The 19,418-nt window shown below is 38.6% G+C and overlaps 1 protein-coding gene across 1 annotated transcript; it reads right to left on the bottom strand.

The window, feature by feature from the left end:
* Positions 1 to 18,121: 18,121 nt before the first annotated feature.
* On the bottom strand, positions 18,122 to 18,718 carry LOC145008362 (uncharacterized). The gene is made up of 2 exons (XM_078966985.1): positions 18,562 to 18,718; positions 18,122 to 18,491 (listed from the first exon to the last, which is right to left on the bottom strand). The coding sequence occupies exons 1-2, from the start codon at positions 18,663 to 18,665 to the stop codon at positions 18,248 to 18,250; spliced, it is 348 nt and encodes a 115-aa protein (XP_078823111.1). The 5' UTR covers positions 18,666 to 18,718; the 3' UTR covers positions 18,122 to 18,247.
* Positions 18,719 to 19,418: the final 700 nt, after the last annotated feature.

The following is a 19,418-nucleotide window of genomic DNA, read 5'->3' as shown; positions in this document are numbered from 1 at the left end:
TTACTTAAAAGTCCATAAGGATAGTAAAGTCAAATGTTTGACTCTACTTTAGGTAAAGCCCATTATCTAAGTCTATTAAGATCCAGTTTGGAGATTCTTAATACATAATGCAATGTAATTGCATTTTGATGTTTTGGAAGAATCAAAGGAAGCTTAAAGAAAGAGTGTGTTGATTCTGATCGCATGGTTCGATGACCAGAATTTTGAGCCGCTGCATAAGAGTTATGAAATATTTCTAGGAATATATAACAACACGTTTTCATATGTATTTGCATTGTAAGGATAAGTTTTTCCACAAGTTTTAAAATAAAAAAAATTATTTATTTTTAAGTATCCTTACAATGGCATTTGCGGAAAAATTGTTGTTTATATGTTTCCATTAATAAGCAATATTGGTAAATGGATTTGATTCTTTTATTTGTGGTAGTGTCATAATTACCAAATAAGGAAAGATTCTCATCACCCAAGGTTCAGTTGGATAGAAACTTGGAACCATGAAACTTTTATTGTATGGTGAATGAGAATTTTTTTCATCTTTGGGAAATTGAGACTAATTCATTGTTCACATGTATATGTGAGTCAGGGGAATGACAAAGGGATCTGGTACACTTGGGTGTGCGTTGATCTAGTCCACCACAAAGACTATTCGTCATGATTTACTAAAGTTTAGTAAATATGGTTATGCTTACAAGTTTAAGAGTAATTCTGAAACATTGGAAAGGTTTCAATGTATGACAAAACGGATAAGAAGAATCAAATAAGGCAGGAAGATAAAAGTTTCTCAAATCTGAAGAGATGGGAGAGTACTTGAGCATCTTGTTTTATGATCATCTTAGTGATTATGAAACCATATCACAATTGATTCTCTAAGGACACCTTGGTTTGTTTGTTTGGCTAAGGAGAGGAATCATGAATTGTTGAAATGGTTAAATCAAAAGATAAATCATACTTTGTTCCAAAAATCAAATCTTAGAGTCATACTCCAAGATTGAGCCTTAAGTGACATAATCTTAAGAAATGTTTAAAACACTTGTCAAATGTAGAGTACAATGTTTTCTTACTCTTGTACATTTGAAATTGGTAAGTTGTGATGTTTTGGATAAGACAAAAACCAACTAAGACAAATTGTGAGAAATGTTTTTCCTTCATAAGAATCCGCACTAACTCTTAAATATTTGTTTTGTCAAGGTTTGGTTCTTGACAAAGAGAATCTTATATGTCAAGAGGACAGTGGGAGTCTTGAGATAGTTTTGAGAACTGATCAAGAGTATTGTTAATCACTAGCCCACAACTTAAGGTTTATAACCTATCGTATTGACTTATTCTTGTTTCTGTGCCATTCCAGTTAAAGTTCGCTATGCTTGTGAGTTCTATGAGTTCGCAATTATTTTCATAACAACCTGGAAGCAATGGTAGGCCCTTGTGCTGACGGGTGGCAAGAAAATGAGATTGAACAAGTTCAGTCCATATGAGTTTGGATTTGTCACTAATATTGTCTTATGATTATGGTTAAGTCAAATTCACATGGATAAGAACACATACACCATAAAATCTAAGTTCCATAAGGTTGCTCTCCGATTCATGAAAATGATGGTGAGGAAACGCTTTCTCTAAGTAGATTTTAGGAAGATAGCAAGTGTAATATTTGCATTCTCAAAGTCATTAGTGGAGCGCATGTGGTTAACCGACACACTAACATAGACTTGTGAGAAATGGCAAAGGTCTAAACAATTGAGACTATGATTACGACATCCCTTTTCATAGTTCTAAAATTGTTTAGACACACATGTGAGCTATCTAAGGAAAGGTGTATGATTTTGATAAAGTCTTATCAAAGCATCTCGTATCAAAAATCTGAACTTTGGTAAGAAAATCAAGAAAGTATTGATTTCTAGAAGTCCAGCTGATTTCTAAGTACATGGCAAAGCTAGTGGGAGCATAAGTGTTATGCTGATAATCATCATGTTAGTGGGAGCATGATTATTATGTTAAGTGTTGCAAGTTAGCAATGTTAATTATAGAAAACAAAAGTTTCAATTTGGGTTTGAAAATTTGTTTTGTTATAATTAAAGGAGAGGATTTTATACTTCATTCCAATTCTACAAGCTTAGAATGAGATTTCAGTCAACTTTAGTCAAAGATATATATGAATGTTATGTTGGAATAGTTCAAAATAAGGACTATATATATATATATATATATATATATATATATGTGTGTGTGTGTGTGTGTGTGTGTTGCGTTCTCAAAATTCGATTATGATTACGGCATCCCTCTTCATAGTTCGAATTGTGAGAACATGGTAAATAAAAATTTTATAGCATGAATTGTGTCCCATATGCTTCGGGTATAGTATCGATTACATGTGCTATAATATTCATCCATTCTAAAATTTTCCAAATGATTAGGGCATAGAACCGGATATAAGTAAGATGATTAAGCAATTGTCGAGGACAATCTGAGGTTTACCAAAGATTGGTTGATCGTGGACAATTGGAAGTATAATGTAAACCTTGGAAAGAACCATATTGACATATTCTGAAAAGAGGAAACTCTTGTTTAGAAGTGATAGTCAAAATGGTAACATGGAATTGTTTCCATAGGTGGAAGTTATTCTCTGAATCGGTGCAAGATTAAAGAACTTAATGCAAAGAAAGGTGTTCAAAGGAATGAACTTTGAATTTGAGACTTCAGTTCCATGGAACTGCTCTCCATTGGAATTCTTTGTAATGTCTTTTGCCAAGTCTTTGTGAATTTTCTGCATATTCATTACAAGAGAATCATTGCATATAAGTTTAGAATCTAACAGATTACACTAAATGGCAAGAGTTTGGTATTCTTACATTTATTGTAAAGGATTTGGGATTGTGAAATGAGCGTCATTGAAATGCTGTCAATCGATCTGTTTCACAAAGAGACGACCACATGTAAACATAGTGTGCATACTTGGAGTATGGCATACATATTGTTTGGACGAACATAGTGTGCATGCTTGGAGCATGGCATAACTATTGTTTCAATTCAAGTATTAAGTTGATTAATCGAAACATGAATAATGAGTAATCAATATGGTGCTTAGAAAAAAGGGTTTTTTATTTACACTCAAAGTGTTGAGGCCATACAAGATTAGTATTATTTTGTGTTTCACTTTGCATGTTTTGACTTCTAGAATAACTAGGTCATTCTTCCCGAATGACTAAATTATTCAAACCATCCACATTTGGTCATATATTGGAAGTAGATATGAATCAAGATTGCCATGAATCTGGCTTGTAATATTTGTCTAAGGTGCATTAGACATAGCAATGGTTGCTACAACATTCATTAGTGCTCATAAGTTATGAGTATTGGATTAAACCCACGCTCATTTGAATCACTTCATGGATTTTTTCACAATTTGAATCACTTCATGGATTTTATCATTCATTAGTGCCTGGACTGATTTGATTTGTTCAATTAGTCGATCATCATAAATCAGACATCGAGAAACAACAAATGGACAGAGAGAATGATTATAATCCATGTCTCAGTCCATATGATATCTAGAATGGAGGAATATATGATCACTTATCTAATGGGCGCGTCATTGATTTGTTCAGAGTTCGGCAGCAACTTTTAAGAGCTACGATTGCTGGTCGGGTTGTGAAGGTATACTTGCAATAATAGTTATTAGACTTATCCAAGTGGGAGACTGTTGGATTAGTGTCTAAGTCCATAACTATAATTGGTATATACTTGACCTGACCCGGGATGGTCCATTTGGGTTGCATGGCATCATGCATTTGGATAGACTAAAATGAGAGAAATAACACTTAAGGTTTATTAATATATTATAAGTTCTAATATATTAATAAGATTATTTAATTAGTATTGATCAAGAATTAATCTAGAATTAATTAAGTGATCAAAAGAAGACTAGTTAAATATATGGGTTGATTGTGTAAATCATTCATACTTATATAGTGGGCTATTGCTCCATGGATTATCAAGTTTGGCTAAAACCCATAGGATGCTCCACGGATGCTCCATGGTGTATTTGAACCCATGGATCCAAGGAAATGGAAATCCATGACAATTAGGGTTTACCCTAATTGTAACAACTATATAAGCATCTTATTCTTGTGCAAAAATCGGCCACTATGTGTCTATATGTGTATGTAGAGGGCAAGCCGATTCTAAGCATATTATTCTTGGTACACTCGATGTCATTTATCACCTAATCAATGGACGATTAACCACACACGCTCCATTGATCCATGACAAACATCAAGCTACCCTTTAACACCCTTACTAGTGCAAGTTAATGTGTCGGTTAACCTCATACGCTCCACTAACGACTTGGCAAGGTGCAAAGTGCAATTTCATGGAATGACATCATTTTTGCATTTTTTCTAAAGTAACTAAGATTAGGAGTTTTATAAAAAAAACATTTAGTTACTTTATAATTATCATTATACTTTTAATAAGAATTAATTTCCTATCCTACCTGTTCGACTAACGACCCTCCACTAGTCAAGAGTGCGGTGGGTAAGAGTAGATACCCAATGGCAGTCATCTTATGGGCTGCTTCCTTAAACACCCCTTATAGACCAGCTTTGTGAATGAGGCCTACTAACGGTAAGACTGACTTGACTTATACATATATAAGTATTAAATTTTAATATTATAATAGTATAAGGGTTGAATTTTAAACTTTTAAAATTCTAAGGTTTGGAATTGAATGTTTCATAAGTAAGACTTTATAAATTCCAAAACTTGAGGTCAAGTTTTGTAACTTTTCAAAAAAATTGGTTTCCATAACTTATGAGTTTAATGTTTAATGAATAAGACTTTTCATGTTCCATAACTTAAGGACATGTTATGAAACACTTCAAAAACATTTAGAGCATGTTTAACTAATAAAATTATCATATAATTTATCATTGACCTAATTTAACTCATAAGGCAAGATAATATCAAATAGAAATTTTATAAACAATTAACTTATCATATAAACTAACAATAATCTTGAAATTTTGACAAGTATCTTTTAATTGGATGAGGATAATCACTACCATGTCAGAAAAAACAAATTTTATGATACAAAATAGTTTGTGGTAATGATTCTAATCCAATTTAGGCCAAAAACTCGGAAAATATGCCACCAGACAGCACAACTCGTCGAGTCAGCTAATGGACTCATCTAGTTCATCATGAACTCATAGGGTTCCTGCTTGGACTCGTCGAGTTTAGTCTGGCAGAAATAGTTTTTCATTTTGCTTCAACTTTGACAATCAACCATGTATTAATATAACAGAAAACTACCCTAGGTTATGATACCACTGATGGGTTTTGAGAACTATAACATCCCTATGGTGCACATACAACTCTAATGCTTTGGATCTAAGTTTTCTCTAGTTATACATGCAAATTTAATTTTTCCAAAGCATGAAGCTTATCTAGCATACAACTTGATATATGAATCATAAAAACTAGTTAGATGATTACCTCTTTATGTCGCTTGTATTACTTGGCCTTTAAGAGCTTAGCACCTCAATTTGATACCTTAAATTCTTCCCAAAACACCACCAACAATTGGAGGACTTGATAGAGAGGTTAAGGGCACCATAAAATCAGCCATACTCTTGATATATTACTTGTGCATCCGATTTTGGGGTCTAAGGGGTTACATACATAGTGTTAGAATTCCAAGAGTCATATATAACTCTAATTCTTACACTTAGGCTTATGATCCACAACTCATATGGACTAACTTGTCATGGAATCTCACATAAACTTAGCCCATCATGGATCAATAGTCGAAACCATATGTATCACTAATTTACATAATCAGTCCCTATTAATTTAATTAGTCTCTTTTATCACTAAATTAATTCCAAATTAATTTTTGATCAATACTAATAATATGATTTCTCAATTAATATATTATACTTATAATATATTAGTAAATCATAAATAACCTCTTTCTCAAATATCCATCCTATCAGATTGTTCTGGTGAATGCAACCCAAAAGGACCATGCTACTCTCGGGTCAAGTACATATCAAGTATAGTTGTGGGCTTAGACACCTAATCCAACCCATGACTCATCCTCACTTCTCGAAAAGCCAAACTTTTTGACTTTCTCATCAAAACAAAGATTCCATCTGTAAGATGCTTGCTTTTATCCATAGATGGATTTCTCAAGCTTGCACACTCTATTGGGGTATTTAGCATCCAAAAAACCTTCTGGATGACACATGTAAACATCTTCAGTCAGCTTCCCATTAAGGAAAGCGGTTTTGACATCCATCTGCCAAATTTCATAATCATGAAACGCTACGATAGCCAACAAAATCCTAATAGACTTTATCTTGGCCACTGGTGAGAAGGTCTCATCATAGTCAACCCCTAGGGTTTCAGTAAAGCCCTTCACAACCAACTATGCCTTGAACATGTGTACTTTCCCATCCATGTCAGTCTTCTTTTTGAAGATCCACTTGCACCCGACCCTCTTATAACTAGGTACATTGTCAACCAAGTTCTAAACTTGATTGTCATAAATGGACTGAATCTCGTTGTCCATTACCTCCTTCCATTTTGTAGACTCTGGACCCACCATGACTTCCTTTTAGTTGTTAGGTTCATCCAAATTTATCAGTGTACTATCACTGATAAATGTATCACCCTCAGTTGTTATATGGAAACCATACAATACAGGTGGAACGCTGACTCTACTGGAACATATTAGAGGTAAGGACTTGTCAACTGGTTCAACGGAAATCTCTTCCTCAGGTTGAGCACTAGTGTTAGAGGTTCCTTTATCGCTTGATTCTTTAAGCTCTTCAAGATCAATTTGCCTCCCACTATCCTCTTAGCATATGAGTTCTCTCTCGAGGAAACCCCCTCTCATTGCTACGAAGACCACATTGTCACTCGGTCTGTAGAAAACATATCCAAAAGATTTTTGTGGGTAGCCGATTAAAATACACCGCTCACTGCAAGGTCAAGCTTGTCGTGAGTCTCTTGTCTTACGAAAGCCTTGCAACCCCAAACCTTGATATGTGTCAACGAGGGAACCTTCCATGTCCACATCTCGTGAGGTGTTTTGGAAACCTTCTTAGTTGGAACTAGATTAAGGATATAGGTGGCAGTCTCTAAGGCATACCCCTAAAATGAGATAGGTAACGAAGCTCGGCTCATCATGGAATCAACCATGTACAAAAAGGTTCGATTGCGCCTCTTAGCTACACCATTGAGTTGCGGTATTCTAGGTGGTCAATTGTGAAACAATTCCACATTCCTTAAGATAGTCGTGGAACTCGATACTAAGATACTCACCACCCCTATCAGATCTGATCATCTTTATATTCCTGCCCAATTGATTCTCCACTTCTTGCTTAAACTCTTTGAACTTTTCAAAGGTTTCTGACTTGTGCTTGATTAATTAGATATACCCATATCTGTTATAATCATCGATAAAAGACACATAGAAGTAGTTAGCATCCCTTGTGACGGATCTGAAGGGCCCACACACGTCTATGTGTATGAGATCCAACAATCCCTCACTTCTTTCACAAGTACCAGTGAAAGGTGATTTAGTCATCTTTCCAAGTAAACAAGATTTGCACGTGTCATATGACTTTAGGTCAAATGACTCCAAGACTCTATCCTTTTGGAGTTGGGTTATGCGCTTCTTGTTCACATGTCCAACACGATAATGCAACAAGCATGCCTTGTCTAAACCATTAGATGAATCGATATGCAACACATTATATCCTAAGTTGTCTACAACCATCACAGTTTCATATACAAAATTACAAGGAAATGCTTCAAAATAAAAAGTCCCGTTATAGAAAGCATTAATAGAACCAATTTCATTGTTAAACGAAAATCTAAAACCTTGTCAGTACAAACCATGAAAAGGAATAATATTCTTTGTCATTTCTGATGAGTAGCAACAATCATTCAACTCTAGCCCTAACCCACTACTAAGCACTAAAGAGTAAATCCTGATCTTTGTGATAGGCGATGATTTCTTATTCCCTATTATCCGGTTCATCTTCCCATGCTCCACATCCCTACTTCTTTTTATCCCCTACAAATCAGAATAAATGTGAAAACCACATCCTGTATCAAGGACCCAAGAATTAGCATGTGATGAGTTATTAGATTGAAGAATACAAATACCTGCGGAGGTGGGCTTTATCTTCCCATCCTTGATGTCCTGCAAGTATTTAGGTCAGCTTCGTTTCTAATGCCCATTGTCGTGACGATAGAAGCATGTTGCTTCCTTCGGATCGGATGAGGGGGTGAAAGAACCGACTTTTGCTTTGGATCCATTGGAAGTAGATCCATCATGAGACTTTCCATTGTGGTTCTTAGAGGGAACTTTCCACTTCTTCCCTTTTCCATGTCCTATAGCAAGGACCGAGGTAGCAGCAGCAGGGGTGGACTCAACAGCTTTGCCTTTTAGTCCACTTTCAGCAGTTTTCAACAAACCATGAAGTTTGCTCAAGGTGACTTCCTCCTTGTTCATATGATAAGTCATCTTGAACTGATCATCACAAGGAGGTAAATAGTGTAGAATGATATCAATCATCAACTCTTCGTCAAAGTTGACATTCAACTTGAGCAACCGATCCACATACCTTGGCATCCTTTGCAAGTGTCCTGTGATGGACTCTCCATCTTTCATCTTGGTTGTGATTAATGAGGAAAAAATCTCGTACCTTTCTTGACGCGCACTTTGATGGTACTTTTCCATCAAATATTGGCACATCTCGTAAGGCCAGTAGTCCTCATAGAACCGCTGCAGCTCAGCAGTCATAGTGGCTACCATTATACATGACACCTTTGTCGCGTCCTTCTTGTGAGCCCTATACTCAAGTATCTGTTCAGGAGTAGATTTCGATTCATCGATATCATTAAGTTGTTTTTCGAGAATGTATTCCTTCTCTTCGTAACGCAAGGCAATTTGAATGTTGTCGGTCCAATCATTGAAGTTGGACATATCGAATGTGATCCTCGTACAAATGTTCATGATAGAGAAGGACCTTGAGGAGTTGGAGTTCGAGCCGGAAACGTTGTTTGAGCCAAACATCTAAAAAAGAAAAACAACAAAGTCTAGATTAGATAAAGAATCCTTAATATAACACCCAAATGAAATATTAAGTCTAGGACCCAACACAATAATTCATAATTCGGAAGAGGGGTGTCGTAATCCAATTGCAAATTATTTGAAAGTAGGTAAATGACGATTTACCAATTCCACCACGAAAAAAATGAGAAATTAGGTTTTAAATGAAATGAAATTCCTAGATTCTTTTGAGATTCATTAAGCTTTTGTAACACACATAAAATTCAAGCCAATTTAAAACTTTTTAAATCATTCAAAAATTGATAACTATTACAAATATGTTTTCAAAATGGTTTAATGTCAGAGTATCCCAGAATCAAATCATAAAAACATAATGAGGTGCACGATCACGCCTTCGCTTTCCCGCGATCATCAGAAGTACCTGAAACAAAATCCAAAACTGTAAGCCCGAAGCTTAGTGAGTTTCCCCAAAATACCAACGCCATATAATCATAATCATATCATATAAACAAACAGCATGCATAATGAGCCATCAGCTTGACTAGATCGACTTGCAGCGCTATCAATCTATCTAGACTACTCTCCGAGCCATCATCATGTTTGGCCGCGTCTCAGGGCCTTCATCCTATCTGGAGCGCTCGTCGGGCCTTCGATCTGACTAGTATGACCTCTCGGGCTTGTAGTCTATCCGGTCTGCCCTGGGTATGTTGGCCTTCAGCACAAAGCAGGTCCGCCTCAACTCAACCCCAATCAAATAATCATGTGTGCATAAATATCATACACTATCATGTATATAACAGTCAAACCGTTCTAACATATCACTAATCATAGCAACATCCTATAACAAGGATACCGACCTAACCAGTCACTAACATAACATTATCCTATATACCAGGATACCAACCTAACAACATCACTAAGCATATAACCATCCTAACTACCATGATGTAAATCAATAAGCATATCATGCAATAAACCCGGATACAAATCTGAAGAGTGTAGGAAATGGTGCCTTCGACCCTGTTAGTATAGTGAGGACAACTCACCTCACAAGAAGCTCGGGATAATAATGTCAAACTCCTCCAAATACAACTACAACTCAAACACCTGCATCCACTACTGATCCACTTCTATAAGTTCCCAAATTACTAAATTACCCCCAGAAGTCGAACTGGTCAAAGTGAAAGTCAACGGTCAAGGTCAACAATCCATGTTGACCTAACTCATCGAGTGTAGCCCACTAACTCATCGAGTCCTTCCAGAAATCGAGAAATCATGAAAACCCTGGTTGACTCGCCGAGTTTCCAGACAACTCGTCGAGTCCATGCAGTGTCTAAATGTCGGGAAAACCCTAACTGACTCATTGAGTCGTCTCACCAACTCATCAAGTCCATTCAGAAACCAACAAAAGCCAATCTTCATCGAACTCGTTGATTTGACCATGCAACTTGTCGAGTCCCTTCATTTCATTTCTCATTCATACGTTTTAAAGCTACCCCAAAGCTTCAAATTGTAGATTTAGCTTCCTAAGGCACATATTCCACATAAAGTTGCAAACTTTACATACATGCAAGGTCTTAAAGGCTTAGAACATCAAAACCAAGTCTAAAATGAGGTTTAGGGCATGGTGAGAGGCCAATACAAGATAAAGTTGATAGCTTTATGAATTTGGGGCCTAGAGGAGTCCAGATCTGATACCATGTCCCTGTGACAAGCTCAAACCCAAGAGTGGCTCTATTAAACCCCAAAATCACCATAAATGTCCGTAGAAGAATATCTAAGCATGAAAGGGTCAAGGTATTAGTTTTTTACCTCATATTGGTTGCTAAAACGATGTAGATGACAGATCTACTTCCTCCTTTTTGATCCAAGCTCCTCACTCTACAAGTTTCCCTTACAAGATCAACAAATAACACCTTTTAAGCTCTTGACACACAAAATGGGCGTTTAGGACTCAATCTAGGGTTTCCTCTGGCTGTCATGACGATAAAGGAGGTTAGAAACGGGCCATAAGTTCTTTAAATATGGTGCAAACCCTAAAATTCAGGGTTTCCATGCACAACCTCTACTCATTGAGTCAGGGTCCTCCAACTCATCGAGTAGAAGTCATAAAATCACGCAGGCTGACTGGGTTCAACACGACGAGTTGGGGTCTCCAACTCGTCGAGTTCTTTCAATAAAATGAATATAAAGCTTTTAAAAATCTACTGGGAGTCGGGTGTTCCAATTCTCCCCCACTTGAACTAGAATTCGTCCTCAAAGTCTATTGCAGTAAATAACTTAGGTAATGCTCCCACATCTCTGCCTCCATCTCCCAAGTCCAATCAGATCCCCTCCGGTGCTGCCAATATACCTTTACCAAAGGTACTTCCTTGTTCCATAGATCCTTCACCTTCCTCTCAAGAACGGCTACTAGCTTCTCCAAGTAATTCAGGCGCTCGTCGACCTGTATATCGTCCAATAATAACACTGCCTCCTTATCTAATATGCACTTTCGCAATTGTGACACATGGAAAGTGTTGTGGACCTGACTAAGCTCCTTTGGGAGATCCATTCTATATGTCACTTTACCAACCCTGGAAATGATCCTGAATGACCTAATGTATTAGGGACCAAATTTCCCCCTCTTCTTGAAGAGAATCACACCCTTCCAGGTTGAGACCTTCAGTAATACCATGTCTCTCACCCGGAACTCCAGCTCAGATCAGCGCCTATCGGCTTAACTCTTTTGCTGACTCTGAGGGGTCTGCAGCCGTTGTCTAATCTGCTGAATCCTCTCGGTAGTCTGTAGAACTACCTATGTCTGTCCCATCACCCTGTGAGCGATCTCACCCCAAAAGACTGGGATGTGTCATCTCCATCCATACAATAACTCATATGGTGGGGCACCAATACTGGAATGAAAGTTGTTGTTATAGGATAACTCTACAAGGGGTAGGTAGGTGTCCCAGCTCCCACTGAAGTCAACAACACAGGCTCTCAGCATATCCTCGAGAGTCTGTATGGTCCATTCACTCTGGCCATCTATATACGGATAATAGGATGTACTGAAGTGCATCCACGTGCCCAGTTCCTCGTGGAACTTCTGCTAGAAGCGGGAGGTGAACCGAACATCACGGTCTGAGACAATAAAGATTTAAACCCCATGGAGAGCAACAATCTCGCGGATCTACAAGTCGGCTAGCTTCTTAGTCGACGAACTCTCCCATATCACCAAGAAGTGGGCAATCTTAGTCAATTGATCCACGATGACCCATATAGCATCATAGCCCTTCACCGTCCTCGGCAGCATGGTGATGAAATCCATTGTAATCTGCTCCTATTTCCACATGGGAATCCCCAAAGGCTGCAGTTGACCATGCAGCCTCTGATGCTCGGTCTTGACCATCTGGCAGATTAAGCACCTCTCAACATACCATGCAATCTCTCTCTTCATGCATGGCCACCAGTAACTCAATTGCAAATCCAAGTACATCTTGGTGGCCCCCATGTCAATAAAGAGGCGAGACTTATGAGCATCCTCCAGAACAATCTGTATGGCCCCACCAGATATCGGAACCCAGACCCGACTGCAACTAGTCAATAATCTTCGGCCATCCTGCACAAACCGGGTATTCTCACTCCTAATCTTCTCAAGCTTCTAATTCTCCTGTCGCATACCCTCATCCTGAGCTTCCCTGATCAAGCTCACAAGTGGAGAATCCATTGATATCCTCATACATGTCGCCAAAGTAGAATATCCAGCTGACTTGCATCTCAGAGCGTCCGCAACCATGTTCGCTTTACCGGGGTGGTAAAGGATCTCACAGTCGTAGTCCTAGACAACATCCATACACCTTTGTTGTCTCATGTTCAAGTTCGGCTGATAAATGATGTGTCTCAAACTCTTACAGTCTGTGTATATGGTATAGCGAACCCCATATAGTTAATGTCTCCACATCTTGAGAGCGAATACCACAGCTCCCAACTCTAGATCATGAGTAGGATATCTCATCTCGTGCGGCTTCAACTGTCGCGACACGTAGGCTATCACCCGTCCTTTCTGCATGAGGACCGCCCTAGTCTTGTGATGGATGCATCACAAAACACTACAAAATCCTTAACTCTCTATGGGAGAGTCAAGATTGGAGCCTCGCAAAGTTGCTGTCTGAGGGTCTCAAATTCCCTTTGTTGCTCATGGCCCCACTAGAAATCCACCCCCTTCCTCATCAGGCGAGTGAGGGGTACTGCAATCTTGGAGAAATCATGTATGAATCTCCGGTAGTACCCTGCCAATCCCAAGAAGCTTCTGATATCCGAAGGAGATTTCAAAACCTCCCACTGCATAACCGCCTCGATTTTTGCCGGATTGACCCAAATCCCCTCCTAGTTAACGAGGTGTCCGAGTAACTGAACCTCTCGTAACCAAAACTTGCACTTTGAGAATTTGGCATAGAGTCGTTCTCTCCTCAAAACTCCTAATAGCTCTCGAAGATGCTCCTCATGTTAATCTCGGGTCTTGGACTACACCAAGATATCATCTATGAACATGATGACCAAGCAATCGAGCATCGGTCTGCAGACCTGATTCATCAGGTACATAAATACCGTAGATGCGTTGGTGAGCCCAAACGGAATCACCACGAACTCTTAATGTCCATAACAAGTTCGAAACGCAGTCTTCTCCACATCCTCCTCCCTAACCCTAGATTGATGGTAGTCAGACCTTAGGTCTATCTTGGAGAACCAAGATGCTCCCTGCAACTAATCGAAAAGATCATTTATCCTCGAGAGTGGATAAAGATTCTTCACCGTCAACTTGTTTAACTCCCAGTAGTCAATGCACATCCGGTGTGAACCATCCTTCTTCCTGACGAAGAGAATCGACTCTCCCCACGGAAAACTGCTTGGACAAATGAACTACTTGCCCAACAGATCCTGTATTTGAGATGACAGCTCCTTCATCTCTGGTGGTGCCAACCGGTGTGGCACCTTGGCGATAGGGGTCGCACCTGGCACTAGGTCGATCATAAACTCGACTTGCCTCTCCGGAGGCACTCCAGGTAACTCCTTCGGAAACATATCAGCAAACTCCCTGACTACTAGAACCTCTGAAACCGAAGTCTGATCAGTAACCCACATATCCACCACTTACGCCAGATAACCCGCACATATGTGATGAATATACTGTCGAGCCCTGGCGGCTGAGCATAACCTTGAACCCAATCTGGTGCCCTCATCGTAGACAACCAGTTCTCCCCCATTTGGGGTTCGAACTACCACTCGCTGACCCTTGCAGTCGATCATGGCACCAAAGCGACTAATTCAGTCCATACCCACGATCACACACACATCCCCCATAGGAATCAGAATCAAGTCTATCGGGAAAGATACCCCAAAGATCTCCAACACATAACCCTGATACACTGAAGAAGCATAAATCTCATGTTCGTTGGCGATACAGACTGGCAACGGACACTCTAGCTCTGTTACAGGCAAACTGAACTCCCTACTAAATTTCTGAGAGACAAACGACCGAGTTGCCTACGAGTCGAATAATACCAAAGCAGGTAAGGGGTTCACTAAGAATGTACCTAACATGGTACAACACATATAAGCATAAAACAAATATAATCAATAAGATAAGGGGTGGAAACATACCAGAAACCATGTTTGGTGTTGTCCTGGCCTCCTCTGTTGTAAGCTGGAAGGCACATCCCTGAGCCCTCATGGGCGTTGCTCTACCCTGAATCCCCTCAGTAATCCTCAGTGTAGCCTGCACTGGAGCCTATGCCGGCCTGGCAACGATTCGTGGACAGTTGGTCTTCACGTGACCAACCTGATGGCAGTGGTAGCAGATCCTCATATCCTAAATCGAGGCTGGATGGTGATAATCCCTCGAAAAATGCCCCTCTTTATCTCATTTTTGACACGCACTACTAGATCTGCAAGCCCCCAAGTGACCCTTCCCACACTTGCCACAAGTACGGCCCTACTGGCCTCCCCACCTAAAATTAGCGGTCTTAGACCGCTTTAGCGCCGGCTGTAACTGCGCCGAGGCCTGCCTCTGCTCTCTCAGTTGTAACTCAATCTCAAGCTCCCACCATCTAGCGGCCTCCTGCAACTCCAACAAAGTATCACATCCCTGGGTAGCAACAAACTGATGGTTGTCAGTCTTAAGCATGCTTAGATAACGTGTCATATGAGCCTGCTCAGAAGCGAACTTCGGGCAGAACATCGCCCTCTCTATGAACATACGGGTGATCTTCGTCACCGTCTCACCATCATGTCTCAACTCCAAGAACTCCTAAGCTAGTTGCTCCAGCTCGACCCGCGAAATGTAGCGAGGGGGAACATATCCCTGAACTGCTCCCAAGTAACTGCAGCTCTCTGATCATCAGTGTACGACCCGGTCATCAACCTCCACCAGTCCTTTGCCTCAGATCTTAGCAGGTTCAAGGCACATCTGACCTTCTGGTCAGCAGGACATGAGCCCGTGAAGAAACAACCCTCCATGTCAGACAACCACCTCATGGCTCTGATCAGATCCTAAGTCCCATCAAATGTCAGGTGCTTCGTGTTATCGAAGTCCTGGTACTGAAAAGCGTAATTGGCTCCTCCCCCTATCACTATTATAGCCACCTCACGGCTCTGATCGGATCCTGAGTCCCATCAAATGTCGGGGGCTTCGTGTTATCGAAGTCCCGGTACTAAAAAGCCCGACTGGCTTGGTGTTTTACATAGAAGGAGAAATTATTGAAAACACTGATTTGAAGTCAGTAATTGATGAATTTAAAGACCTTAAAGGTCGTCGAGCTGAGTTGTAGTTCTTTTTCAATGTGTTTTTGGTGTTTATTCTTTGAAAACAATTTGGTATTTTATGTAAGAATGTTAATTTTAGTTTATATTACTTTCGCTCCCGTAATTAATTGTTCAAGTGGCGGATTATTCAAGCTCCGCCACTGGACAAGAGATATCCCACAAAATTGGTAAGATTTGTTGAATTTTTAGAAGTAGACATTGAATCAGTTAGATAGTGATTGATTTGAGAGATTGAGACAAATCAAATCAAATAAAATGAAGAAGAACAAGGATGAAATGAATTTGATCGAATCAAATATCAAACGATATGAATCAAAAAAAAATTGAAGAACCGAGAAAGAACAAATCAATCTCAATGATCAAGAATTCAGAAATCGGATGCAGAATTTTGGATGCTCTGATACCATGTTATAATCAGAGAGAGTTTCCAAAATTTCACATCTTGTTATTCAAAATATCTTCAATTTCGTTATACACAAGAGGAAACAAGAAGTAACTAAAAGACAAAACTGCAAATTTGGTCCTTGTGGTTTGCAAAAACCTTTGGATGGGGTTCAAAAAGTATTCGGCTTGCATCGAAGGTCCAAAATTAAGGTTTTTCATTGTTTTTGGTCCAAAAAAAAACTTGAAAAGTTGATTTTACCCTTTTTCATTTCTTTTTTCTATTTTCTTCATTTATTTTGGTATTTAAATAATTAAAAAAATAAAAAATAAAATCTTACCCATCTCTCTCTCTCTCTCTCTCTCTCTCTCTCTCTCTCTCTCTAAGAATCTTCCACAACTCCATCGACATACCCCTCCTTTTGATCATCATCTTGTTAATCGAACCCCACCATTGGTCCCATAAACACATAGTGAAACCCCCTTCCCCTTCAACAACACAATACTTTATCATCTTACATAAGTAAAAATCCAAAAACCAACAACAAATCGTTTGTCAAAAGAATCTTAGGGTTCCAATCAAAGATAAACCCCAACATAATGATCTGTGAAAGTGAAGGAGTAACAGAGAAACACCAATGGTGCATCTCAACATTATTCTTTAGCAGGGGTTGCGGAGGTCTGATGAACTGAGAAAAGGTGCATCTCGGAACCTTTTATGGTGAAATTGGTCGGTTTCAATGAAACTCCTATCTGTATAGAGAACTAAGATGTTCTGATGAGATCAAAAGAAGATGGAAGTCGATGTATGTGTAACAAAGAAACAGAGGTAAGTTTGAGTTTGAAATCAGATTCAATGTATTTAGGTTTTGTGGATTCTAGATTTGGTACTAGATAATAGATTCCAGGTGGGGTGGTTTAATGATGAGGAGAGAAGGAAGCAAAGATCAATTCGATGGTGGTGCTTGATTTTTTGATGAGTTACTGATGGTGGGTTATGTTCTCTGATGACGAAAACCACCAACCATCGTGATACCCTCTGGGAAAGAGACGTTGATTGAGGTTGAGAGGGGAAATGTTAGTCAGAGTTAATTAGAAGGCATCGATAGGTGGCCTAAATGTTGTAGGTTCTTGATTTCTCTTTATGGTGCTAAAATTGGTAAACTGGTGGAACAAAAATCAAATCTTAATGTTGCAGGTTCTTGATTTCTCTTTATGGTGCTAAAATTGGTAAAGTGGTGGAACAAAAATCAAGTCTTGGAGGTGAGTTTGTTGGAGCTGGCCCAAATGTTGTAGGTTCTTGATTTCTCTTCAGATTCTTGAAACTCTGGCAGTTCCCAAGCTACCTGTTTCCAGTGAGTTTGTCGGAGTTTAAAATCAAGACTTGGAGGTTGCTAGTGGAGACGAGATTGGAAGTTCTTCAGTTGAGAGAGAGAGAGAGAGAGAGAGAGAGAGAGTTGGGTAAGATTTTATTTTTTATTTTTTTAATTATTTAAATACCAAAATAAATAAAGAAAATTGAAAAAAGAAATGGAAATGGTAAAATCGACTTTTCAAGTTTTTTTGGACCAAAAACAATGAAAAAACTTGATTTGAACCTTCGGTGCAAGCTGAAAACTTTTTTGACCTCATCCAAAGGTTTTTACAAACCACAAGTACTAAATTTGCAATTTTGTCTAACTAAAATAGCTAACTTAATGTAAATAAGCGTACGGTTAAATTATAGTTTAGCTAACAGATATTGCACAATATTATGAAGATGGAACTAGATAAAGGAGTATGTGTATGATAGTACGTTGAATTTTATTTTATTTTAATTTGGAAATGTATAAACATTATAGAACCCAATGTCTATGGTAATTTTGATAAAACAATCAATATGAATTTTATTATGATCTTGAGTAACGCTCAATACAACGAGGCTTAACCCTTGAGTTAAAGTCTATGGTTGGTTTTCTAAAAGAACCATATACTAATGAGTTTCACTCATTCTGTTGGTGTTGATGGCTCATTGATGACCTTCCCTTTCTGCCTTAGCTGGGCGATGCTCTCTTTCATTGCTTCCTTCCTCTTCTTGCTTGCTATTACCTTAGCCAATACACCACTTACATTCGGGTCCTTCTTCTCTGTTGGAGTAGGTGGTGGGGGCCGCCTTGCTGCTGCATCTGCACTCCTATCACCCACGATGCTCAACCCAAACACTGCACCAACCAAGCACAACGCAACATCCCTGCAAATGCAATTTGAGTAATCTAGCTTACAAAAACTCATTAATATTTATGGGAGTAAAAAACACATACCTGCGAGGGATATGGCAAAGAGATGGACGGAAGGATGTGTTTTTTGACGGAGGAGTCGTGGTGGTTGAGATGGGTACAACCGCATGGGTTAGTGAATGAGCCATGATATGAATATGATTGCGATTCAAATGAATGAATTGACCTTTTTTCAAGTCTGATGGGAGTTATGTTTAAAGCCTCATTGGTTGGTTTATGGATAAGATGTATATTACATGTGGACCTCATTCACTTCATTATCCATATATGCTACAAAGTAGAAACCCAAAAGGAATTAGTATTGGAATTCGACCAGCATATTCTGTTGACTGTTGTTTATTAACGTTCATGTTTTCTTCACCCAAATTTTTCTTATTCAAAAATTAAGCCATCACAAAAACATAATAATAAAGATCTTTTAGCATGGATTTTCTTGTTTATTCTAATAACACAACAAAAGTATCTGTAAAAAAATGTATCTTTACTGTTTTTTAGATCTCTTTCCTAGTTCTCATGAAACATGTCCCCATCAAGACAAGTATTTGTTTTGGAAAATTATAATCAAACCCCGTCTTTTCAACACAAAAACTTGTTGGCTGCCTTGATGGGTCATGATGGGTCAATTCAGTCTAAGAAGTCTGATATCATCAAGTTTGTTTTAGATTTTGCGTTTATAATTTTAATTCGTCATATCAGAACAATCTCTTTTCTATCTTTTTTGTAACTACTTTTATTCTACGGAAATCTTCAGAAAAATCTCATTATTTTGGAAAAATTAACGAAAAGTTCCAAATTTATTTGTTTAAATAAAAAAAAAAACCCAAATTTATTTGTTTGAATAAATTTGGAAAAATTAACGAAAAGTTCCAAATTTATTTGTT

The sequence above is a fragment of the Lactuca saligna genome, chromosome 8 (genome assembly GCF_052625555.1).
Source record: "Lactuca saligna cultivar CGN05327 chromosome 8, ASM5262555v1, whole genome shotgun sequence".
In the NCBI taxonomy this organism is placed as follows: Eukaryota; Viridiplantae; Streptophyta; class Magnoliopsida; order Asterales; family Asteraceae; genus Lactuca; species Lactuca saligna.
This window is presented reverse-complemented; position numbering and strand designations above follow the sequence as displayed.

Excerpts from the sequence above, each read along its gene's own strand:
- LOC145008362 (XM_078966985.1), bottom strand. The coding sequence starts at position 18,665 with ATGGCTCATTCACTAACCCATGCGGTTGTACCCATCTCAACCACCACG. Across the intron at positions 18,492-18,561 it reads CTTTGCCATATCCCTCGCAG|GGATGTTGCGTTGTGCTTGG; the intron begins GTATGTGTTTTT and ends TTGCATTTGCAG.